The sequence below is a fragment of the Anabrus simplex genome, chromosome 1, assembly GCF_040414725.1.
Source record: "Anabrus simplex isolate iqAnaSimp1 chromosome 1, ASM4041472v1, whole genome shotgun sequence".
In the NCBI taxonomy this organism is placed as follows: domain Eukaryota; kingdom Metazoa; phylum Arthropoda; class Insecta; order Orthoptera; family Tettigoniidae; genus Anabrus; species Anabrus simplex.
The window spans coordinates 644669084-644696811 of NC_090265.1; the positions used below are offsets into that span (position 1 = coordinate 644669084).

Here is a 27728-nt window from a genome sequence, read left to right on the forward strand (position 1 = left end):
TAGACGCCCAAGAGAGTTTCAATTTACTCAGTCTGCCATCTAGTAGGCCTAGAGTAAAACAGAACGTTGAAATTGAAGAGCACACAGCCAGATGGCATCAAATCGAATCTGCACGCAGTACCCGAGGCCATACGATTATTATTATTATTATTATTATTAGTTTATTTGTTGTCTAAATATAACTTGATAAAATCACAATTGTTCTCAATTCACTCCAACCATTCATTGAAAGTAAGAAATGATATAAAAATTAAGCTGATTTATAAAAATGTTATGTATCATTAACTTCTCCCTCAATAGTACTCCGATTCCACCAAGTTATAAACTTTAAAAACATCCAAAGAAACGTTTTATGTGAAATGAATGAGTTTATCATAATTAGACAGGCAATGAAATAATTACAGTAAATATTTTCCTTCAACGTGCATTAATTCCGAATACACTGACAGTTCACTTTCTGTTAAATATCCTGTGATGCACAATATTGAAAATAATTTGGGCTACCAAGGAATATGACCTGCATACATGTACTGTATTTCCATCCAAAACCAAAATTTACATAAAACAGTATCTGTAAGATTATGTTGAAATGTTTTATTAAGATAAGGGCAGTCTGAATACAAAGAATACATTTATGTACTCTTATCACACAGGCTTGGACCAATCTACATTCAAAATCAGATGATCATAGCCATGGCCATTAAGAGATGCAATAGCCTTGGCAGCATCAGCTCTAAATCTGAAATGGATGTAGGCAAACCCTTTGCACTGGTTGGTATTTTTATCCTTTGCAAGAAACAGCTTTTGAATGGGCCCAAACGGCTTGACCAGATCTTCCAAATCAGCTTCAGTTGTGCTTTCAGAGAGATTAGACACCCTGATAGCATTCGTATCATCTCTGCCACGAGGATTTGTCGTAGTATCAGTGCGATTTTTGTTTCCATCGCGCAGGCTAGGTGGAACATACTTATTGCTCTGAGATTTTTTATCATCACCTAAACCACTTGCTCCAGCAGAATCTGGCCGTTTATTGTCAGGCATCTTCCCTCCAGGTAGAACAGTATCCTTGAAAGGACATTTTGTAGTCCAATGGTCTCCATTACAATTACGACATTTCACAACGCCCTTTTCTCCAGCTGCCTTCAACTTTTCTAAAACATCTTCCTCGGGCTTGTTCTCCTCTTCTTTGTTAGAAATGAACTGCATGTAAATATCTTCAGAAACAATAGTAGTAGCTGGATCAGGGCCTGGTTTATCATTGGCAGACTGGCCATATTTTGGCCAGGTCTTCCGTAAAGCAACTGTCTTGGAAACTACCACACGCTCTATCTTATAAGTTCGGACAATTTTAACTTTTTTGTCATCTTCATATTTATATTCTGTGACAATCTTGTAGTCATTTTCAACAACTTCTGTAGGCAATGGCAATACCCCACTAGTTCCCTCTTCTTCTATTTCATCTGCCCAGCTGGACTTCACTTCTTCAATAGCCGGCATCTTTTGCTAGCAAGCAGTCTCTGAAACAAACAAAAATAATGTAAACCTAATGCAAGAATTATAACAATGTATTCTCTTAGCAACAAATAGCACGAACCTAAAATCACTCCGGGTTTTAAAAAATTATCATTTATAAAAATGAAATCAAATTTTGTTGAAACCTCATCAAATTACTCAAACTACTTAATACACACTATCCAAAGTTTTATGGCATGTTAGCAGAGAGCATAGACTGACTCTTGCTTGCTTGTTGTTTAGAAGGGCCTAACATCTAGGTCATCAGCCCAAAGCTTGTCTCCTCCACATACAAATCAGCCCTTCTCTCTTAGGACAAGAAAAGCTAATGTGCAAATAACAGGTGTAGACTCAACATGCACAGTTATAACGAGTTACCATTGTGTTTACACATAAGGAGTATTTATTGTGGAGATATATCTCTTAAAAGTCTGACTTCTTGGCTGAATGGTCAGCGTTAAGGCCTTCGGTTTAGAGGGTCTTGGGTTCGATTCCCGGCCGGGTCAGGGATTTTAATCGCATGCGATTAATTCCTCTGGCCCGGGGACTGGTTGTTTTTGTCCCAACACTCCTCTCTTCATATTCACACAACACATTACACTACAAACCACCAAGAGAACACGCAATAGTGATTACATCCCCTCCACATAGAGTTGGCATCAGGAAGGGCATCCGATCGTAAAACAGGACCAACTCCACATGTGCGACAGTTCGCACTCGAGACCCCACAATGTGTGGGAAAAGTGGTAGAAGGAGATATATCTCTTAACAAAGAAGTGTTGCAACATGAGTGTGCATTTGCACCAGAGGGTGGAGGTAGCGGAATACATCCACAGAACCCCCCCATCCATCACAGGAGGCGACTAAAATACGTAAATTCGAAGAGTTCAAATCTTTGCCCTTTTCCCTTCTGATTGGTGTTAAAAGGGGACGGTTGCTCATTTCTTAAAACAACAATCACCACCACCAAAATGTACATAAGTTTCGTCAACATTTCTCTGGGATACCCTATCATCAAAGACATATGTGTTCATTAAGTCTTCAAGTTGGCTGTGCAGTTTGGGCTGTGTAGTTGTTAGCTTGCATTCGGGAGATGGTGGGTTCGAACCGCACTATTGGCAGCACTGAAGTCTTGTTTTTGCACACCAGGCAAATGCTGGGGCTGTACTGTACCTTAAATAAGGCCCCAGTCACTTCCTTCCCAAATCGTAGCACTTTCCTATCTCATTAATAAAAAAATTTATAAAGTCCAAGACGTGCGACATTAAACCACTACATTAATAGTTAAATGAAAACATGAAGTTTATATCCCCTAATTAAACCACTAGCAAACAAAAGACAATCTTTAAAAAGTAGCACGAGACTGGTTTCATTTTGGTCCTTTCAGAAAAGATGCTCTAAGATTAGCAGCCAGGCATCAAGAAAGCCCCTATGAATCTTCTAGTCACCTAGCTCAGGAACATGTATCTCACTGAACTTGGTATTGTGTGCTTAAAATCCTTCAACTTTTCCAGTAATGTTAGTAGTACAAAAGACTAACATCACAGATCATATTCTCCACTTCTTTCACTGTGAGCTGCAAGCTATGCATAAGAGAAAGGTGAACCTTGGTGTCATCTTAATAAATACATACATGGGTTGATCAAATATGAATTAGTTTTCTTTTTAAAATCATTAGATATATCAAAAGACATAATGTATACATTTTTTAAATGCCAGATTTTCAATTCCTACTCCATATAAAATAATGGACACAACATTTACAAACAGGAGCATAAAAACTGAATGTAACGGATGAGGTAATTGTCCCAAAGATGGCAACTGTTAATACTTAGGTGTGAGATTTGAAAGTAATTTGCAATGAAGGCTCATGTTGGTGACACTGCTGACAAAGCCTACAGATTGTTACATGTCACTGAGGCCACTTAACCCATTAGTGCCATGCGTTGTCATATTATGGCAATGATTTTCGCACCTTTTTCTTTTAATACTGTTGGCAACAAGAAATAAGTGTCATCTGACAGAGAAAGTTTGCAGAATCGAGTAATCACGTTTATTTAATTTTAAACTCTATTGTTGTGACACAAGGAGTGGTGGATTGTTGGTTATTTAAAGATTCCTGTGAAATGGCTGCCGGCTTCACATAAGGACATAAAATCTATAAGTGAAGTTGTTTCAATGGATTATGTTTACAGTAGTGTTGTGCACACTTCATTATATATGCTGTAAGCATTTGAAATAGTACGGGCGCACAATGCCGTAGTAGCGCTTGTTGAATCATTAGCGTTGCCATATGGCAATGCTAGGTGTTTATACTCATTAAAATTGCTGCAGCTGTCAGATCATGATACTTTATACCAATTCATACATCTTCATTGCAGGAAAGGATTTTCCCTTTTAGAAGCACTGGATATGCTACTGACTGAAGATCTCGATGGTGATATTTTTGTGGAACTGCCTGATGTAAGTGTACTTACAGATGTGGGCTTATTGATAATCTCAGCTCTCGACAGTTACGTGTCAGTGCTGAAATGAAGCTTGTAAATAAAGAATCGGGATTAGTTATGATGGTGAAGGTGTGTTATCAGAGGACGAAGTGCCTTTTGTCTACTGATGCAAGATCTATTTCAATACCTGATGCTGTGAAAGAGCGGATAACTGGTAGAGAAAATAATAAATCTAATAAACCAAGATAGACCGAAGGGGTTGATTTCAATATTGGACGACTGTTGACATTTCCGGAGCCTAGTTATAGCAAGTGAAAATCCATGACTTGTTGACATTTTTTAATTGTTTACAGATAACCAGCTGATTGAACATTTAGTCAGAGAGACTAAAAAGTATGCAGTGTTTTTAAATTGTACGGACCCACGAATAACTTCTGAAGAAATTTGTTGCTTTATTGCCATATGTTTCATTTCTGGATACAATAAGTTGCCCTCCAAGCGTTCTTATTACGACACGTAGGATGATATGAAGACAGTGAAAGACAGTCATTCTCCATCTCTGTGGCTAACTCACAAGTACTGAGCGTGGCTTTTATCTGCCTCTGAAAATACTGACTACTGTAGTTACTCTATAGTATGTAACTGCATCTGAAGTTCTTCGATTCTTCATTTTCTTATTTTAGATTTTATTCTATTGTTCCAGTGAGTGTTTTGTTTTGACAGGCAACAAACTGTACATATGTGTGTCTGTACTGCAAACAAAAATTTTCTCCTTTGTTCAATCATTTATTTTTCTTGCTGTGATGTGAATAAAAACTGATATTCCATATTCTTACAATAAATAATGCTAAGGTATTTCAACACTGTTATTGTACAAACACAAAAAAAAAACAATTTGCAACCTAAATTTGACTTCCGAAACTCATAGTTAAAAATTAGGTAGTGCAAGCGCCTAGCATCATAACATCAAATATCTTATGATCTAGCAGTCCCAAAATCCTGAAACTTGTTTTATTACATTATTTTGGTCTCAAATATGCAGCAAAACACAATAAATAAGTAAATCACAGAAAAAAAACCTCATTCAGGCACTAATGGGTTAAAGGATGCAACAAAGAATTAAAAGAGAAAAGTATGGTTCATCCATTATTGGAATACCTAATTTAAAAAAAGTAGATGGTGTGCTGAGTAAAGCAGCAAGATTTGTAACGGGATTTCAGGAGAAAAAGTAGTGTATCAGAAAAGTTACAGTAACTTGGGTGGGAAGATTTAAAGTAAGATGAGGGAGAAAACCAGACTTATTATATAGGCAAGCAGGTGTAAGTACCAACATACGTAGGTGGATCAAAAGGTTAGTTGCACTAATGCGCCACAGTAGCGCACTGTGTGTCACAAACGTGGGCACAGCACAGAAAGGGACAGACACTGCCCACACGATTGTTAGGCAGGTCGCTGGGTGTCTCATCTATTACTGTGTGAATAGCGGCCAAATGCAATGGCGCGTCAACTGGACGTTCACTCCAAATATGAGGTGCGTGCGACAATCCGATTCCTATGGGCCAAAAGGAAGAATTGCACGGACATTCATCGTGAAATTAGTGCTGTGTATGGGGAGCGGGCAATTTCCCGGCAAGGTATCGTAAAGTGGTTTCAGCAATTCGAAGCCGGACACACGGATATCACGGAGAACCATTGCGAAGGCAGGCCCGTAACGCCCAGGACCCATGCAAAGGTCAACAGTGTGAATGCGATCATTAGACAGAACCGGCGCATTAAAATGAGAGAAATCGCGATGCAGCTGGGCATGTCGTATGGCAGTGTGTGCGCCATTGTTCACGAGGACCTTGGATATCGTAAGCTATGTCAAAGATGGGTCCCACGTCTTCTCACCGATGAGCACAAGGGACAACGTTTCCAATCCTCCCTGGCATTCTTGCAACACTATCCCGCAGACGGCAACGGGTTTCTGCGGCGAATCATCACAGGCGACGAAACGTGGGTCCACCACTTCACCCCCGAAACGAAGCGAACATCAATGGAATGGGTGCACCCCTCATCACTACAACGAAAGAAGGCCAAGGTTCAACCTTCAGCCGGTAAGGTTACGGCAACAGAGTTCTTTGACATGGAGGGTTTGCTGCACGTGGAATTCATGCCGAAAGGAAACGATCAATGCGGCATTGTATTGTCAAATGTTGCAACGGTTGCTTAAAGCGATTAAAGAGAAGCGTCGGGGGGGGGGGGGGGAAATTGAGTGCCGATATGATTTTGTTGCACGATAACGCAACACCTCACAATGCCCGCCAAACGAGAGAACTGCTGCAGCGTTTTAAGTGGGATGTCTGGCAACATCCATCCTACAGTCCCGACCTAGCACCATGTGACTTTCGTCTGTTCGGTAAGCTCAAAGCGGAGCTCGGTGGTTGACGTTTCCAGACCGATGAGGAGGTGAAGGCCGCTGTCTCCGAGTGGTTGCAGAACTCTGGAGGAAATTTCTATGCATCCGGCATCGACAAGTTGGTTGTGCGTTCGCAGAAATGTTTGGAGTCTCTTGGAAACTATGTAGAAAAGTGACGTTACAGTGTATGTCGTTATAGTCGTGTTACTGTTGTATAAGTGGTGTAATAAATGGCCATAACTGGGAAGTGCAACTTATTTTCTGATCTGCCCTCGTAGTTAGGGATGTGTGGGATCTGGTAAATGCAGCATGGGTGAAGTTTAAGGAAGCGGAGATTGTTATCAGTGGAATACTGTGTAGGAGGAATACTGACCGGTGGGTGATTGGGAATTTAAATAAGACTGTGGAGTGGGTATGTGGGAAACCGGGAGTGAGATTTTTAGATCCTAATGGGTGGGTAGGAGATAGCGATCTGCGCTCAGATGGCCTTCACGTAAACTGCAGTGGTACATATAAGTTACGTAATTTGTTTGGAAGGGTTATAGGGGGATACATTCAGAGAAACGAGGTGGTCTAGGGAGCGGTGAAAAGGATACAGGGACCTGGAAGTCCAGTATGGATGACATAAAAATGTTAGTGTTGAACTGTAGAAGTACTGAAAAGAAAGGAATAGAATTAAGTAATTTAATAAGCAGATATTGTAACAGGAGTTGAATCATGGATGAGAAATGATATATTGGACGCAGAAATTTTTTCACAGAACTGGAGAGTGTATCATAGAGATATGATAGGAATGGTGGGAGGGGAGTATTCATTCTGGTGAGGAGGGGAGTATTCATTCTGGTGAAGGAGCAATTTGAGAATTCTAAAATGTTAAAGATGACAAACATGAAATTCTAGGTGTAAGGCTCATTTCTAAAGATAATAGGCAAATTGATGTCTTTGGAGTGTACAGACCAGGAAAGGGTGGCGGTGATGCTGATTCAGAATTATTTGATGATGATGATGCTTGTTGATTAAAGTGGCCTAACACCTAGGTCATCAGCCTCTAATAGTACGAAATGAGAGGAAATGTAATGACAAATCAAAAGTCCAAATTCCTCCACTGACCAGAATTCAAAACATGAGGACGAAGAATGAATGGATGGATATGAATTTAAAACAAACAGTGGATCTGACCCACAGCGCCTTATATTTACAGAAACTGACATAAAACAACAGTATTACTGACCAAGCGACTGCTTCTATATTACCATATTGAATCGATAATGCTTGTAGTCCATAGGGGGTCCAAACTCCAAGTCATTGGCCCCTCATAATGGTACTTATCGCTAAGAAAGTAGAACCATGGTAATTGTTATGTTGCGGTGCTAATCAAAAGTAGCATAGACTCACGGTATTCCACACATTATGGTACTATTCACAGGTAATGAAATTTGCACATATAACACAGACCTATGGTGTTTCGCACATTGCGGTGCCATTTACAGGCAACGGAAACCTATAGTGTTCATCACATAAGTGTACGAACCACAGGGACTCTTATTATCCCATGGTGTTCCTCATATAGTGGGTACTAATCATAGGCAAGCCAGAACCATGGTGTCGCTCATATAGTGGTACTAATCACAGGTACTGTTAAAGCTGACAGCACACACTGTTGCTAATAATCACAAACCTATTTTGTACCTAACATAGTTGTACAACACGCAAGTAAAAGTGACCCATGGTGTTCCCCACGTGGTGGTACTAATTACAAGTAGTTTCACGGTTCTAATTCGATCATCCCTTGGTCGCCCGTTTTAGTCACCTCTCACAACAGGCAGGGGATACCATGGGTGTATTCTTCGTCTACATCCTCCACCCACAGGGGGTCAGAATTATTTGATAAGATAGGATAATCTGCTATGTGGGAAATGACATGGAAAGGAATGTGATTGTAGCGGGAGATCTCAATTTACGAAACGTCAATTGGGAAGGTAATGCTAATGACAGGAAGCATGACCAACAGATGGTAAATAAGTTAATATGGGAAGGACAGCTGATTCAGAAAGTGATGGAACCAACTAGACGGAAGAATATCCTGGATGTGGTGCTGGTAAAACCAGATGATCTCTACAGAGAAACCGAATAGATGGTATTAAGTGACCATGAAGCTGTTTTTTTTTTTTTCGTACTTAAAAATAATCGTCATAGAAAGGAAGGTCTTAAAAGTAGGACTATTAGGCACTACCATATGGCTGATAAAGCAGACATGAGGGAGTTTAAAAAAAAAGTAACTATGATCAGTGGAAAATGATAAATAAAAATGTAAACAGACTCTGGGATGGGTTTAAAGCAATTTTTGAGAAATGTGAAAACAGGTTTGTACCTTTAAAGGTAAAGACCACCTTATTATAACAGAGAAATAAAGAGACTAAGGAGGAGGTGCAGATTGGAAAGAAATAGATTTAGAAATGGCTGTGGAAGTAAGGAGAAATTGAGGGAACTTGATAGGAAATTGAATCTAGCAAGAAGTCAGCTAAGGATAACACGATGGCAAGCATAACTGGCAGTCATACAAATTTTAGTAAAAAATGGAAGGGTACATATAGGTACTTTAGGGTCGTATTCATGAACGAGACTTTGACTTAGACTTACAAGGCGGTAAGTCGCCATTTCCATTTCATAATCGCTACTTGGAAGTAAGTAAACTTAGATGGCGACTTTACTTCCAAGTCGCCGATGTTCCGTACTTAAGTAGACTCTGAGATCAGAAAAATAATAAAATGGCAGATATTACCGATGTAGTTAATTTTGTAGATGAAATTGAAGAGATCCATGAAATTATTCAGTACGTTGTGCCTAATCCTCGGCGTATTATAAAAGATGCACGGAACCCAGTTCAATTTTATACAGAAAATGAGTTCAGAAAACGATATAGATTCGACAAACGTACAGTATTAGATGTACTAACGATGTTTGAAGACGAATTACAGAAAAATAATAATCGAGGATCACCCATACCTCCAATAATACAGTTGCTAATTTCGTTAAGATTTTTTTTGCTCTTTGCTTTACGTCACATCGATACAGGTAAGTCTTATGGCGACGATGGGATAGGAAAGACCAAGGAATGGGTAGGAAGCGGCCGTGGCCTTAATAAAGGTACAGCCCTCCAGCATTTGCCTGGTTTGAAAATGGCGAAACTACGGGAAACAATCTTCAGGGCTGCCGACAGTGGGGTTCGAACCTACTGTCCCGGATGCAAGCTCACAGCCGTGCGCCCCTAACCGCACGGACAAATCGCCCGGTCGTTAAGATATTATGCTACAGGTAAGAGTAAAATTATTGTTACTATAGCGCACAGTTTTTGCACTTTCTACTCATCGTGTTATCTAGTTAGGTTAAGGGATGATCAGTACAGATTAATGCATTCTTATGGTAAATAGAATCGCCTTTCACACTTCCATGGTTTTCAGGTAAATTCCAAATTGATCCCACTGATTTACGAGGAGTAAGCCAGCGCTCAGTCTGTAGAATAATCAGAAGAATATCGATCCTGACTGCCCGAAAGAGACCACAGTTTGTTTCGTTCCCAAATGAAGCTGAATGTCGAAATAATGCGCGACATGTGTATGAAAGATCCCGTTTCCCTGGAATGGTTGGAGCTATTGATTGCACCCATGAACCAATAGTAAGTCCAGGTGAGAACCATGCTGAGGTTTTCCGTAATAGGAAAGGGATTTTTAGTTTCAATTGTCAGGGCATAATCAACCACGAGATGAAGTTTATTGATTTCGATTTCAACTATAGGCTATCTTTCTTCTCTTTCACCAGTTCTAGTAACACCTCCCTTTCATAGTTGTTGAAGGTTGGCAATTTTTTCTTTCCATCCATCGTCGAGAAATAAAAATTAACTGTATTAACTGGATTGGATTGAGTTTAGAGTCTATAACGCGATCTATAACGCAGGAAACAGCTGAATTTCTTCTTCTTCTTCTGCCTCTTTATTAAGAAAAAACATTGAGTGATGGGAGATGCTACAGTGCTCTTCCATTGTTTTCATTGCCAACTTCATATCTAATTCTTCACATCGTAACTTACCAAAGTCTACTTACACCAGAGTCTACTTTGTAAAAGTTGCGTCTATGAAACAGACTTCCACGAAACTCAACTAAGTGAACTTACGTAAGTCGAAGTCAAAGTCTCGTCCATGAATACGACCCTTAAGGCAGAAGGACATTCCAGGAATCATTAATGAACAAGGGGAGTGTGTATGTGAGGATCTTCAAAAGGCAGAAGTATTCAGTTATCAGTATGTAAAGATTGTTGGTTACAAGGATAATGCCCAGATAGAGGAGGCGACTATTGCTAAAGAAGTATTCAAATTTACATGATAACAATGACATTTACAATAAGATACAAAAGGTGAAAACTAGGAAAGTGGCTGGATTGATAACACTTCTGAGGATATACTAAAGACAATGGGTTGAGATATACTACCATATCTGAAGTACTTACGGTATTTGATTGTTTGCATGAAGGAGCTATACCAAATGAATGGAGAGTTGCTATTGTAGCCCCTGTGTATAAAGGCACGGGTGATAGACATAAAGCTGAAAATTACAGGCCAGTAAGTTTGACATGCGTTGCATGGAAACTTTGGGAAGGCATTCTCTCTGATCATATTAGACATGTTTGCGAAATTAATAACTGGTTCGATAGAAGGCAGTTCGGGTTTAGGAAAGTTATTCCACTGAAGCGCAACTTGTAGGATTTCAGCAAGATATAGCAGATATCTTAGATTCAGAAGGTCAAATGGACTGTATCGCGATTGACCTGCCTAAAGCATTTGATAGGGTGGATCACGGGAGACTACACTACAATCACTGGGTTGTTCAGAGACATTAAGGTAACAGTCAGTGATCAGGTGAGGAAAGCAACGGGGAACTACCTCATTTCCCTAGTATGCCTCTTCAGTGATGCCTAGGCCATCTATGACAGCTGATGGCAGAGCTGTTGAGGATACCACCAGCGGCATCGCTGATGGTCTGAACATACATACAGTTATCATATTCAACCAAGAAGATGGTTTACAGTTTTGTGTTGTGCTGACACATGTCAGTATATCCTCGCAAGACATATTCAGAGTTCATTTTGTTATTTCATGTCCCTAGATCCAACCACTGTGTAGTGGTTATAGATCAGATTTGACTAATCCAGACAATTACAGAGGAATAATCCTTTTGGACTGCACTTACAAAATTTTCTCCCACATAATTTACAACAGGATAAAAAACACTCTGGAACCACAACTTGAAGAATACCAAGGAGGATTTTGCCCATACAGAAATTGCCCAGACCAAATTCTCAGCCTGAAACTAATAATGGAATATTACAAATACAGAAATAAACAGCTGTGTGTTTCATTCATAGATTTCAAAAAGGCTTATGATAGTATACACAGACCTACTCTTATACAAATCCTCAGATCATATGACCATCTTAAACTAACAAAAATTATTGAACCAACTATAACCAACACAATTTCAAAGGTAAGTTCAGGGGAGAAATGTCAAATGCTTTTACAAAAAAAAAAGCCTCAGACAAGGTGACTAATTTTCACGACTGCTTTTCAATGTGGCTCTAGATTACATCATGAAAATTTGGCAAAAAACAAAACACACCTAAAATCAAAATTGCAGCAAAACGTTCAACGAGAACAACTGTCTAGAATTTACAGATGATTTAGCTCTTTTAGCCCTAGACATGGAAGAAGGTCACCAGTCTCCAGTAAATTGCATTAAAAATAGGATTACAAATATCCTTTGAGAAAACTGAGCTCAAGCCAATCAAACCCCTTGACATAAACAAATTCATCATAAATGATCAAAAAATTAACTTAGTCCTACAATTAAAATACCTTGAAGAAATCTTTATGCACAACTTAAGCGAGAAAGCAACATGGATAAATAGAACCAGCAAAATGAAAGAGAAAAAAAAAGCACAATTTCTAACCTGGACAACTTATATAAAAAAATGCTTGTCAATAAACACTAAGATCCAACACTACAAAACTAACTTTGCCCGAAGCCACTTGCGCTTGCAAAACCTTGTTCCAAATTTAAAATGAAAGAGGAACTGATCAGCTCATCAAAATTGAAAGAAGAATTATTAGAACATAAATAAAAAGTACCAGGTTGGAGTCTAGAGAATCCTCCCCAATGAAACTGTCTATCGAGAGATTGACCCAGTTACCAGCCCGAAGAAAAAGAAAATAATGTCTTATTTCTTTCACATATTATGACTACCAGAAAACAGGATTTTACAACAACTAGTGATGAGAAATCTGGGATAGAAGACAGGACGGCATTGGATCAAAGAACTTCAAGAGGATCACAAAACAATTGGACTCAAAATTACAGATGCAGAGAACAAGAATAAAATTACCACCCTTCTTAAGAATCACAAATTTTCAACTGAAATGATGCACAGAAGGCCTGTAGAGATTTCAGACGAATTAAGAACACTGTGATCAGAATGAATGAAGAAGTACTGGGCAGATAAGAGAATCAAATAGTACAACCTTCAAAGAAAAAGTGTACATGGAAGACTCGAGTGATCCAATGTGGCCAATAAAGTTAATAATAATAATAATAATAATAATAATAATAATAATAATAATAATAATAATAATAATTGTACCGGGAGGTATACCTCGACGACGCGCATTCAAAATAAGCGCCTTAGTGAACTATCATTCAAAAAGTGAAACTAATAACACAACATGTTGGAACTTTAATCAGAAGATGTCACCACTGAAATGGTAAGTAATTGTTTTGTAGTGAAGTTTTCTAAACTGCCTGAATTTCTCCTGGTTTTGTTTTGATATACATCAAGAAGTTTGGACATTTTTCTACAGATGACACTACCAAAAAACTATAATCATGCACCCTGGTGCAAATTGAAAGAACTTATAACTTAAATAAGTTTCATATTCCTAGGTTTTCCATAACTGATCTATGTTCATTTATTTTTGGGTTGGCAATACTTCCTTTTCTTTCCGCCAGTTTTGATTCTAGCCAATCACTAATTTTTGTAATTAATTCTCAACCAATCCCGCATTTCTTGTTCACTTTGTGTTAACCAATAAAAATTAAGAGGGTGTGTCCTGATTAGTCTTGAATGATCTCGAACCTTCCCTGAGGGTTTATAAACTGCGGCTTTTCACGTTTCCTTGCCAACTGATCGTCATCTTTCTGAGTGTGTGTGTTTAAGCAGGAGGCGGACAGCCTCTTTCGTCGGCAGCTAGAACATCTACAAGGTAATAGCCACATACTTCCATCTTTCTTGCTGTATCCACAAATTATTCTGAGGGGAAGGTCCGAATCTTTATTATGTAACCTACTTTTCTAAAATGTAACTTTTCTTTTGGCTAATGTAAAAACTTCATAAAATCTGTAATTGTAAGTTGGGGATAGAGAGTGAGTTACCCTCTCGAGCTCCCTTTCATCTTGGTTTGAGGTGTCTGCAATTTTTCAACCTTTTTGTAATGGATTACAATAAATTCTATGCGAGCCACCTAAGTAGTTTGGGAATAGCCCCTGTTTCATCGGCCTAGAGCCCTGTAGGTTTTTAAGTTTTCATTATCTTGGAGCACAGTGTATGCCTCCATTCATTTTGTGTTTGGGCCAGTTATCTGACCTGTTCTTTTTCCATGAAGGCCCAATAGGTTGGGTATTAAATACCCCTGTAAAAGTAAGTTCAATTTGTAAATGGTGACTTGAGAGGCCAGAGATTGTAAATTTTGATGTAATGTTGCCTTGTGTGGGCAGTAAGAAACTGAGAGAGCCTGTCTGCTCTTTTTCAAAGTTTTTGTAAGTTCAACGAGTGCCTCTGGAAGGCTAGATGTTGTATTTAGGGAGCAAGTGCTCTTGAATTAGGGTATTTCTGCCCTTAACTAAATAATACCACTTCCATTTGTAAAATTGTAAAACTAGGGGCTTGAAGCCCAGAATCTGTAAAAATCACTAATCTTGGACTTTCCTAGTCTGGTTTCAAGACTGGTTTTGTACCTGACATGTTGTTATTTGTTGAGTTGTTGTTTTTTGCAAAAAAAAAAAAACCTTCAGTTCAAGTTTTAAATTAATTTTGATATTGTAGATAGACCCATTCAACCCGGCACCTTCTTTAACCTCTTTCTGCTCCACGGGTATCCCCGTAATAATAATAATAATAATAATAATAATAATAATAATAATAATAATAATAATAATAATAATAATAATAATAAATGATATGAGTAAAGAAGTGGAATCAGAGATAAGGCTTTTTGCAGATGATGTTATTCTGTATAGAGTAATAAATAAGTTATAAGATTGTGAGCAACTGCAAAATGACCTCAATAATGTTGTGAGATGGACAGCAGGCAATGGTATGATGATAAACACGGTTAAAAGTCAGGTTGTGAGTTTCACAAATAAGAAAGGTCCTCTCAGTTTAATTACTGCATTGATGGGGCAAAAGTTCCTTATGGGGATCACTGTAAGTACCTAAGTGTTAATATAAGGAAAGATATTCATTGGGGTAATCACATAAATGGGATTGTAAATAAAGGGTACAGATCTCTGCTCATGGTTATGAGGGTGTTTAGGGATTGTAGTAAGGATGTAAAGGAGCGTGATTATAAGTCTCTGATAAAGAGCCCAACTAGAGTATGGGACCCTCATTAAGGACTGGAAAAAATCCAAAGAAAAGCAGCTCAATGCTGACTGATTTCCAACAAAAGAGTAGCATTACAAAAATGTTGCAAAGTTTGGGCTGGGAAGACTTGGGAGAAAGAAGACGAGCTGCTCGACTAACAAGGGAACATCGACAATGGTTAAGTCGCCGATCGTGATCAAAACTTGGAAAACACATTGAGGTACATGTAAAAAAGACGTTGGCATCAATTTTGGGTGCCAACATTCATTAGGGCGTTAACTACAGGGCCTAAAAGTTGCAACATTTCAAATTCCGCACGATCAGCGATGAATACCTGCTGGCCAATGCTAAGCCGGCATACTGCGTACCTGGAGACACGCCTCTGCACCTCCTCCCCTCCCCACTCCAATTGGTTCGCCACCACACGTTTCCCTTCTCCCCGCGCTTGCCAGCTGCTTAGCTGTTGAACGGGACCGGCTCTATACTTTTTCGTACTATAATTATCAAAACCCTTTAAATAACGTTCCGTTTCACACATAATGATAATAACCTAAACTAATATGCCCATATTTTATTCAAATGTTATATTTTCATTCCTGCTAATTCCGGTGAGTTGTCACATTCGTGGGTACAACTCTGAGTTAAGTACCACCGGGCGTGGTCACACGTGGGATGGGGTACCGCATCCTACCTACGCTTAAATTATTATTTACTTCTAAAACGCCTTAAAGCTGTTGGTAGTATCCTTTAAAGTGGACATACATATGGAATTAATTATAAATCACCCACCACTAAATAAATCTCCCACCTTTAAACAACGTTAAATACCTTTTTATGTAAAGAAATTACGTGTCCGGGTAGAGGATCTCAAAGAATGTAATGAGATTCAGTACCTCGGGATATCAAAACCTGGCCATAGGTTCAGATCATCTTTTTATGTCCCCTTCCCCCCCACCCATTTCGTGTATGCTATCAGTTGTGTCATAATGAAACGACATTGCAGACGACAGCAACAACAACAATTATAAACTGAGTTTGAAACTACTGGTATTTTCCGTTTTGCATACTCTGGTATAAGGAATAGGCCTATAGGTAGAATGTTATTTGTGCTTGTACTGAACGATTTATTTATGTTTTGCAGTGACAGGCACAACACATTTCAATTGCAGCAATGGTTGTCGAATATAAATAAATTTTATGCATAGGCAACTTTGATATGAGTATGACATGAAATGTAGTAAAGTTTGACGTAATAAGAAAAGCCTTGAAAAATAAAAAAGATGTGCATTTATATATATGCAGTAGATATACAGTAATCACAAGCAGACCTGTAGTCTTACTTTACCGGTACTTTTGCGTTATAGCTGACGAAGGTCTATATATTAAACAAGTACCGATATTAAAGTATCACACTACAGTCTTCTGGGTATAATGGCAGTTACATATGCTAAAAGTTAAATGGCTATTGTATGAACTAGTACAACAACAAACAATTACAAGGCAACACAATAAATGACTCCGCATACATTACATCGGGCAAACTCCCCGTCAATAACTGATAGTAAACAAAAACAATCTTTGGTCTATTCAAAACATTAAAAAATAGTGAAAAGGAAACCGAAACAAAACACAATTAACAGGCACCACACTTTTTTTTTGCTAATTGCTTTACGTCGCACCGACACAGATAGGTCTTATGGCGATGATGGGATAGGAACGACCTAGGAGTTGGAAGGAAGCGGCCGTGGCCTTAAGGTACAACCCCAGCATTTGCCTGGTGTGAAAATGAAAAACAACGGAAAACCATCTTTAGGGCTGCCGACAGTGGGATTCGAACCCACTATCTCCCGGATGCAAGCTCACAGCCGCGTGCCTCTAACCGCACGGCCAACTCGCCCGGTGCAAACGTTTTCATAAACATTTCAGAAAACGTAAACTGACTAATACAATGTGGAAAAAGGAAAATATGAGAAAGACTGATAAGAGTATGCAAAGTGTAGAACCAGTTCTCTTCGACAGCTAAGCAGCCGGCAAGTGCGGGAGAAGAGAAATGTGCGGCAGCGAACCAATTTGATGATGATGATGCTTGTCGTTTTAAGGGGCCTAACATCAAAGGTCATCGGCCCCTAATGGTACGAAATGAAAGAACAAAAATTGCAAAGGCATCCACTGACCAAAATAAAAATAAAATATGGCATGAAGAATGAATGGATGGACAGGAACTCAACAAAACAAAAAACAAACAAAAACCAGTGGATCGGACTCAATACAGATCGAAAATAACATTATTACCGACCAAGGAACCACTTATAAAGCACAATGATGCTTGGTGTCTAAAGGGGGTGCAAAATCCACGTCTAAGGCCCCACAGAATGGTACATGTCGCGAGTAAAATAGAACCATGGTATGTGTCATGTTGGGGTATTAATCAGAAGTAGCGAAGACTCACGGTGTTCCACAAAAGATGGTACTACTCACAAGTATTGCAATACGTACAAGTAACGCAGACCTATGGTGTGTCTCACACAATGGCCCAACCCAGAGTCAACGCAAACCGAGAAGGTTCCCCACCTAGGTGTACTAAACACGGGCGCCGGTATTCCCGTGGTGTTCCTCACATAGTGGGTACTAATCACAGGCAACGCAGACCCACGGTGTTGCTCATATAGTGGTACAACTCACAGGCTACGCCCAGACCCGCGGTGTTGCACACATGGGTACGACGCACGGGTACTGGAATCCACCAGGCCAGGCTTTTACTGCTACTAATCACAAACCTAATTCGTACCGAATTTAGTGGTACTACTCGCAAGTACAGGCAACCTATGGTGTTTCCCGCGTGATGGTACGATTCAAAATTAGTTTCATGGTTCTAATTCAGTCAGCTCTTGGTTGCCTCTTTTAGTCGCCTCTTACGACAGGCAGGGGATACCGCGGGTGTATTCTACATGTGCGTCCCCCACCCGCAGGGGGTAGTGTGTTTGGTCCGCGAGAGGTATTTTATTTCCCTCAAGTCCGCCGGCAAGCCGGTTAGGACCCCCCTATCCGCCACCTGGGACGCGCCATGTGGGAGTATCACCTCTCCCCCTGCTACGCCTGCGTAGCAGGTTCGTGGGAACCAATTTGAGTGGGGAGGGAAGGAGGTGCAGAGGCGTGTCTCTAGGTACGCAGTATGCCGGCTTAGTATTGGCCAGCGGGTATTCATCGCTGATCGCGCGGAATTTGAAATGTCGCAACTTTTAGGCCCTGTGGTTAACGCCCAAAATTGATGCCAACATCTTTTTTACGTGTACCTCAATGTGTTTTCCAAGTTTCATCGCGATCGGCGATGTTGTTAAAGATGTTGATTCCCATAGGGAACCTGAAATATTTGTTCCGAAGTCCATTGGCACTGTCGGTGGCTTCAAGTAGCCTACGCAGTGGCCTCCACAGTATGCACTAGCCATGGTAGGTGTGCTATTTACCAACTGATGAGCCCAGCTTAGCACACTGGGGTGAAACACTGGCAAACAAGAATGAGTTAGCTGGGGTAAAAAAGAAGTCCAATAACAGACCAACTATATTGGTATTAAGTGGTACGTTCCGAGCTGTCAGCGGAGAGATGGCGTGGAATGACATTAGTGGATGAATAAGTTTGAGTGGTGCCTTTAAAAATAGGAAAGATCACAATATGAAGATAAAGTTGGAATTCAAGAGGACAAATTGGGGTAAATATGCATTTATAGGAAGGCGAGTTAGGGATTGGAATAACTTACAAAGGGAGATGTTCAGTAAATTTCCAATTTCTCTGAAATCATTTAAGAAAAGGCTAGGAAAACAACAGATAGGGAATCTGCCACCTGGGCGACTGCCCTAAATGCAGATCAGTATTGACTGATAGAGCCTATGCAGAAAAGGAAGCATGGGGAGGGAAATCCACGAGAGGCATCAGTTGGAAAATAATTCTAATCGGCAGGGCTGACCACAAGTATAAAATTAGATGGGATTTTAACAGAAGCAATTGGGGTAAATTTTCATTCTAACCATAATTCTAATTGGCAGGGCTGACCACAAGTATAAAATTAGATGGGATTTTAGCAGAAGCGATTGAGGTAAATTTTCATTCAATAGGAAGGGCATGAAGGAGTGGAACAGTTTACCAGAGGAAGTGTTTGATCCTTTTCCAAAATCTGTACAGATATTCAAGAAGAGAATAAACAGCAAAGGAGAAAAGAAATGTTAGAGAGAATTTGACCTGCGCAGATTATTGTATATAAGGAGTTTCTTGGAATACATTACACCCCCTTGTCTATGGAGATTAAACAGCCGAAGTAGGAGACTGCCTGTAGGGGTGAAGTACATTGGGAACTGGGACCGCTACGGTAGCTGTAAAGGCCTTTCAGGAACTCGGAAAAGTGGTGGCAAGAGGGGCTCTGGTTAAGACGCAGCAGGTCGTTTTGCATGTTAGGTACAGTACCTAAAAGGGTAAACAAAAACAAACAAAAAAAAAAAGTAATGTAAATTTAAATCTTATAGCAGTTGTATAGTATTATTTCAAGTGATTATACATACTGTATATGAGTTGATTATGTAAGTACAGAAGATATAAGTAGAATTTTGTAAATAATATAAATTTACTACAGACAAGTTGTGTGTTTAATAGAAAAAATTGTTAGTGTAAATTGTAGAGTAATGTATTTTAGGAAATTGTCTTCTTTTATTAAATAAAATTTAGTGCTTGATGATAATGTATTTTTGTGCATCATTTGCCACCGAGGTAAACACATCATTTGCAAATTAAGTTGATTTGATATGAAATGTACACATGTATAGTCAACTGCACAAGAACCCTTGTGCACAAGTCTTTTTCCAGGGGTTCAAATATATGGTCACATAGTAACTGGTGACTAAGGCTGAGGGAGTGATCCAGAGCTGCCCAGTGTATTTCTTCCAATATGACTTTTGTAACATCAGCAGCATGGAGCCTAGTGAAGAAGCAATACATCAACGATCATAATTTAGCATTGCTTGGAATGGAAGGCCTCTCCTATCATGCATAAAAGTTCATAGAGTACAGAGCATTGACAGGTCATTGTTCCAGTAGAAAGCACTTTTAGCATCTGAAAAGACTGACAGTAAACATAGGCGTTTCTGCCTTCACTTTGAGCGTTTCCTCTTTTGCATACCTCTCCCTACTTCACCTCAATTTCATGTGTATAGAGGTGTACCCATGTTTCATCACAGGGAATTACTATCTGTACACTTGAACTCTCAAAAATGTTCTGAAGCTACCCGTCCTTCATGAAAGAATTGGTACTACTCGTATACCAAAGGCTCTAAAGGTAAATCAGTACCAAACTATGCACAGTACGTAAAATTTCAGCACCTTTAATATTTTCACATTCTAAAAAGTGAGCAATTTAATGTCCTGGAACAGCCACATTGCACCTCCTGTTCACTCATCGTAGTAACAATAAGAAGTTTTGTTTTTGTTCAGAAGGAAGCCATACTTTCCAGTGTCGACTTAGTTAAATATAACTTAAAAGCTTTCCAGTCTGTCAAACACACAAGTTCAAATGTAATATATAACACTATAACATATCTGTAAAAAATACAATTAAACAAAGAATGACATGTTTCATTCTACATGAACATCCTCGTATTCCATCAAATCACTTCAAATCATATATATATATATATATATGGAGTAGGTGAAATGTCGTTTATTGAACGTACAATGGACCATATATATTCATAAGAAGCTTTTGTTGTTGTTATTTTATATCAGGGGTTAAGGATACTTGTTCACCAGGTTCCCTTGAATATTGTGCTGTCTCATACTCTTGCAATTTACAAACTTCATCATATACAGTGAGTCACCTTAATATTCGGATGCCATATGACGTGATGCTCTGAACATTATATTTGTATTTTTTTTAATACACATACTTGCATTCAAAAGAAAGTTTGACAACACAAAACCCCAATGTTTCCAATATCATTACATAATACAAGTGTCTCAGAACAAAAATGACGTACATAAAAAATAAGTCGTCACTTTATCACATAACAAAACCACTTCAATATTCGGACACAAGGATCATAATGACCGTAACTGTAGTGTAACATGGAACTTACATCAATCTAGTACTTGGTGGCATTGCCACAGCTTTCAGTTGTTGTGGCATAGAACAAACTAACTTTCCCATGTCCTTTGGGCACACATTAGCCCATTCTTGTATCAGTTTTCGTTGCAGCTCCTTCTTTGACGTTATTCTGGAATTCTTCACTCTCTTGTCAAGTTCACTCCATAAATTCTCAATGGGATTGAGATCCGGGATCTGGGGTGGAGTTTCAAGCACCTTTAGGCAGTTCAACAACAGCCACATTCGGACATTCCACACTTTATGCTAGGATCACTATCTTGATAGAAATGAAAAATGTCCCTTATCCCAAGCTCTGTTTCACTTTGGTGTAAATTCTGCTTCAAGATGGCTAGATACTGTTTATGGTCCATTGTACGTTCAATAAACGACATTTCACCTACTCCAGCAGACGAAAAGCACGCCCATACCACTGCATTCCCGCCTCCATGTTTGACAGTTGGTTGCAAATATTTCAGTTTTAATTTGTCATTTGGTTTGCATTCTCCTCCCATCTGATCCATAAATATTAAATTTGCTCTTATCACAAAATAATACATGTTTCCACCATTCTGTGTCCTTGTGTACATATTGCAAGGCAAACTTCAGTTTTTTCTTTCGGTTCACTTCACTGATAAATGGCTTTTTCCTTGAGACCCTCCCGTTAAATCTGGCCTTTCGAAGAGTCCTGTGCACAGTTTCAGGGTGCACTGATTTACCAGCTTCCTCTTCTAATTCCCGTGCAAGTTGTGGCTCATTCAGTTTAGGATCGCTCCCTATTTTTCTTAAGAGAAGTCTCTCTTCACGAACAGTTAGCTTTTTCAGTTGACCCGTTTTGTGGTATAGACGCAATCCTGTCCTCTTCTTTAAATCACCATACAATGTCATTGGCAGTACTTTTACTCATACACAACACTTGCGCAATATCTCTGCAACTACGCCCCTTTGCATCGTGGAAAATAACCAGTTGGCACTGTTCAAATGTGTTTCTGCAGTGAAGTTCAGGGAAATGTATCCTACTCGTTACGTTTCTCCCTTGCCGCAATTGGGTAGGGTAGTCACGTGCAAATAATAAAGTGATGTGTAGTATCTCATGATTTCCTTTTCTATCACTATCAGAACACTTCACCAATTCGCCTGACATTTAATATTGTTGTGATACGTGGGGTATATACTCATGAATTGTTGGACGTGTGTTTGTTGTATATACATTTGTTTGCGAACACATTATGTCAGGAAACATTCCATTATCTGTGTTGTCTAAATATTAAGGTGACCCACTGTAGGTCCGTATTCATACAGCTTAATTAAGAACTGTTATTAGGTTTAATGGTCCACCCAATCAATACACTTCACTTCAAGTGAGAACACATTCAGGTTTAATGGTCCACCCTATCAATACACTTCACTTCAAGTGAGAACACATTCATTGTTAAAATATATTATACATTCTTTGGTACATATGTTTCATCTAATTTAAGACTTCTTCAGCCATAGCATCTTGTATCTAACTAAAATACATAATTACCACTTTCTAATAATTTAAAATGGATGAACCCATGTCCTTTCTGAAATGTTTGAAAACACACTAAAAACAACACACACTGTTATTCCATAAAACTGTCCATCACTTTCTTAGGGTACGTTTATGCTGTAGCTTCGCTGCTGGCACATGGATGCTCGCCTTAGCATCTCCCTGCTGGCTATAGCCAGACTGCTCGCCATGGAGCTTTCACCCTGCGGCAGTCCCGCGCACACACTGTTGGCAACTCTCCGATGTAGTCGAAAATTCAAAACAGCAGAAGTGATAGTTAAGGCTGTTTGTATTTTGCATAATTTGATTATAGATATAGAGGGGCTGAACACTTAAGACTACGATACAAAGACGTACTTCCAAGAGCTACCCCGTCAAGGAAAAACAACGCAGCTCCAGCTGAAGCTTTTGAAGTGCAAAATAAATTCAGAGATTTTTAAACGAGTGAGTCGCAGTTCTGTTGGCGAGTGTATCTTACAATAATTTGGTGTACTGAATGTGTAAGAAAAAGAGTAAAACGCCTCGCCTGGATTTTTAAGTGCATTTCTACTACAGGAGTTGATTGTAGAATGAAGTTATAAATGCTTCTATTTTGTAATTTATAGGGCAAGGCATTTAATGACCAAAAAATAGCAAGAAAATGCAAAATAAAAAATGCATTTATGACCTAAAAATGGTTTTAAAATGACACAAAATTTGAAAAAAATGACCAATAAATTAATTGTAAGTCATTTATTAATCCTTTAAGAAAAAATTAGCTGATTTGAGAGAGAATTTCAATGGATGACAATGCATTAAGTTTAAATTATTTTTGTTACTAACAAAGTAAATACCACTTTGCACCCCTGGTGAAAAAAAATGAAATATTTTAGAATTGGCATATTCTTCAAATACTTTCCTAGCAAATAGGTGTCATTTAACTAACAAAGAATATTTAAGAAAACAAACTTCAGTGGCTGTTTACAATAAATTCGAATTGAAATGCACAATAAAAATTTTGCATAGGTTCTCAAATGAAAACGATTGCCTATTGTCTGCAAGTAACGATTTGTACATGGAAAAGCTTCTCTCTACCTCAACTGAAACAATTGGTGCATACTGAAAACAAGCAATATCTCCTGCATTCAATTCCCAGTCGGTAAGAGAAAAATTTTCACCCGACAATGCTTTGCCAATAGAACACAAAGTTTTATACCCACTGTTCTTTTGCAACACCTTATTCAATTTCATGGATACAACTTCACCCACTTTACCACACACACGATTCAGATAATTCACAACTTTATACACAATTTGCAGCTGCTCCACTAGTGGCACTTCGGATTTTTCTAGAGCACTTATTGCATTAGGAAGGGATCCGAAATTTGTTTTTATGTAGGAAAGTTTACCTGCAATTTCTTTGTCAGCCAAGAGTTCCTGGGCTGTTTTTATTGATCCAACTGATGAGCCCACCCTAGCACACGAGGGCGAAACGCTGGCAACCAAGAATGAGCTAGCTGGAAAATTTATAATGTCCAATAACGGACCATTTATACTGGTATTATAAATTTGCTCATTCAGGACAAATATTTCAGATTCCCCATGGGAATCAACATCTATATCATCTGATGGCCAAGCAGGCATCAATTTTTAGTGATGAGACAAAGTCTCTTAGTGCATTGGCACTGCCGGTGGCTCCAGTTAGCCTACGCAGTGGCCTCCACGGTATGGTGGCCTCCACGGTATGCACTAGCCAGCGTATTGGTAGGTGTGCTAGGTACCAACTGATGAGCCCACCCTAGCACACGAGGGCGAAACACTGGCAACCAAGAATGAGCTAGCTGGAAAATTTATAATGTCCAATAACGGACCATTTATATTGGTATTATAAATTTGCTCATTCAGGACAAATATTTCAGATTCCCCATGGGAATCAACATCTATATCACCAGCCTCAGTTTTGTCGAAGGAATCTACCACTTTGTTTACAACTTCAAAGTTCTCGCAGTAATAACAACAAGCCTGAATCCACGTTCCCCATCTAGTCAAAACAGGTGAAATGGGCAAAGGAATTTCAAGAGCTTCTGTTTTGAATGCTAGAACTCTAGATGGGGCTTTTAAAAATACTTTCTTTATGCACCCAATTAACTTGTCAACTTCATGAAAATTATGTCGTACCTCTTCCACGGTCCGATGTAACGCATGGGCTAGGCATGTGACATGCACCATTTTCGAGAAGAGCGCTTGTAATGAATTTGCAGCCTTTACCATGTAGGGTGCTGCATCTGTTATTAAAAGCAGCACATTGTCATTCCGAATGCCATCGGGCCACAACAGCCTCAAACACTGGTCAACCAGTTTGCTGATTGTTGACCAGTTAGCTTTGTCCAATTGCTCACAATGTAGTAGAAATGGTCCTCCAGCATTCCCTGCTTCCAGGATGCCTACAATAACGTTGGCTATATATCGTCCCATACTGTCTGTTGTTTCATCTATGCATACCCATATGTTTCCGTCTCCTAGCCTTACCCTTATTTCTTGTAACGTTTTGTCATAGCATCTTCCAACGTAGGTTTGTCTTAATGTTCTGGGATCTGGTACAGATTTTCCAGTTTTCTCTTCTAAGAATGTGCGCAGCTTTGGATGGTTCAATTTGTTCAGTGGAATATCGGCGCATAAAAATGCTGTACACAGTTTCTCACAAAATGGAGAAAATGTTGAAGATTCACCCAGTAGTGTCTGGTGTAAGCCACGGTTTCTTTTATCTTCAAGCCGCTGCACACCACGTTTATGTTTTTCTCGCGATACATGTTGTTCAACTGTAAACTTCTTTTCTGCTGAAACTCGCACATCACACACTTTGCAAAATAATATTTTCCCATCAGTGGAAAATATATGTTCTCCATATTGTGTAACAAATTGTTTTAATTTAACAATTGTACTTCCTTTAACTTTGGGCATCTTACAGTACTTGTCAACAAGAATTCACTCGACTCGCAGCACGCGGGCGACTGACTTCCTTCTTATCTAGCTGAAGATAAGGAGCAATGCCCAGCTTGGGCGAGTCCATTATTCGTCTTATAGGGGAAGCAGGTACTGCTTATAGTATGTTTTCTTGGAAGTGCAATCGAGTTGAAAATATTCTTTCCTTGAAAACTAGTGGCAGCAGGGTATGCTGCAAGTCTACATTCCTTCTTGAGCAAGTTATTTGTCTAAGTTAAACATAATAGACAAGTAATGTAAACATAAATAATATTAATTAAATATACAAATATAACGAAATATAACACTTCCCAGAAAACAATTAAAAATGCCAAAAATGACCATAAATTGCTCCAAAAATGACCTCTCTTGTAAACGGCAAAAAATGAAAAAATGCCCTAACAAATTGCCCTTATTTAATCTGTCAATTCATGAAACACATGTACATATACTCAAGCTATATTTTGGCCTTCATAAAAAAAAAGATGCAAAATCATCAAACGCCTTGCCCTAGTAATTTAATAGTGTACTTTTGAATAATGTAAAACAACAGGTTATTGAACATCTCATTTTGACTTTAGTTAGGTCTCCTAATCAAAATGTATTTACAGTTTGAAGAAATAACTGTCGAACTTAGCATGAAAAACGAGGTACTTCATATAAATCACTTGCGTGAATTGATAGAGGTCCCCTACATAGCAAGAATAAATGAACACAGCTGACATAATCGTTCCGCATTGTTTTGCCACTTCATTCCATAATTTGATGATGCTTGTTTAAAGCAGGCTAACATCTAGGTCATAGGTTCCTATTGAACAAGATGAGACGAAATGGATTAAAATTTATAATTAACCCACTGACTAGGATTAGCAAAATGATGATGAGGAAAATTATTATGAATTTAAAATAAACAGTGAATCTAATTCGCAATGCCGTATTTTCCTCTAAAATTAAAAAGAGCAAAATGTAATAAGGCAGTGACATAGAAGTAAAATAATATATTTAATTCAAGTTAAAAATATTCAAAGACAGATAAACACATAGTCAATAAAATAAATTAGTAGTTAACAATAAAAGAAAAATTGAAAACAAATAGAAACTTCACTTTTAAACACGATAAAGCAGGCCACTCTCCCTCATAAAACGGAGAACGAGGTCTACTGGCCGCTTGTCATCACATACGAACCTCTTATGATGATCCGCATGCCACTGGTTCCAAATCGCATTGCCTTCAGACAGCAAGTGATCAATGAACATGTCTATCGAGTGCGAAGAGAGGAAGAGTGGGTGATCTTGAAAGAACCAATCACAGTCCAAGTTACAGGATGGCCGGCGATGTGGCAGGCTCGAAAATCAAACGTGTTTGAGACCATGGATGTGGTGAGGATAGCAGCCAGCAGCGCAGCTATAAGCCGGGCTCCAGGGTAAAAGCACCGATTGAGATCCATTGGTTTATTTCATCATCGCCTAACATCGAGTAGCGAGGCTTGGCGATGTGCCAGCAGCGAAGCTGCAGCATAAACATACCCTTACAAAAATTCTTCACATGTTGAAATTTGATTCTAAATAGCATTTCTTGAGATTTAACATATGGTAGCTTCAGTGTACTAAGGTAGAATTTGAACTTTTTTTTTTCTATTGGCTTTATGTCGCACCAACACAGATAGGTCTTATGGCGATGAAGGGACAGGAAAGGGCTAGGACTGGGAAGGAAGCAGCTGTGGCCTTAATTAAGGTACAGCCCCAGCATCTGCCCGGTGTGAAAACGATAAACCACGGAAAACCATCTTCAGGGCTGCCGACAGTGGTGTTCGAACCCACTATCTCCCGAATACTGAATAATGGTCGCACTTAAACGACTGCAGCTATCGAGCTCGGTAATTTGAACTTTGGCCTCGGAAATGGGAGAAGCTTTAATTTTTTTTTGTTTTTCTTTTCTCAGTTAGCCTTATTAACTGCCAACCTCACAGGCCTGGTGTTTTGCTCCCCGGTGCTGCCAGAAATTTCAGAATGGTAGGAGGGCTGGTATGTGGTTAAAATAACTTTATTGCAGCCAATGGCTAAAATGA

At 39.1% G+C, this 27728-nt stretch overlaps 1 protein-coding gene across 1 annotated transcript in view; it reads right to left on the minus strand.

Moving 5' to 3' along the window:
- Window positions 1-348: 348 nt before the first annotated feature.
- Window positions 349-27728, minus strand: part of LOC136857256 (eukaryotic translation initiation factor 3 subunit G) — a 31244-nt gene continuing 3864 nt past the window's right edge. The window contains exon 2 of the mRNA XM_067135754.2: window positions 349-1517. Coding sequence (XP_066991855.1) covers window positions 646-1497 — 852 coding nt within the window. The 5' untranslated portion in view covers window positions 1498-1517 and the 3' untranslated portion in view covers window positions 349-645. The remainder of the gene's footprint in view (window positions 1518-27728) is intronic.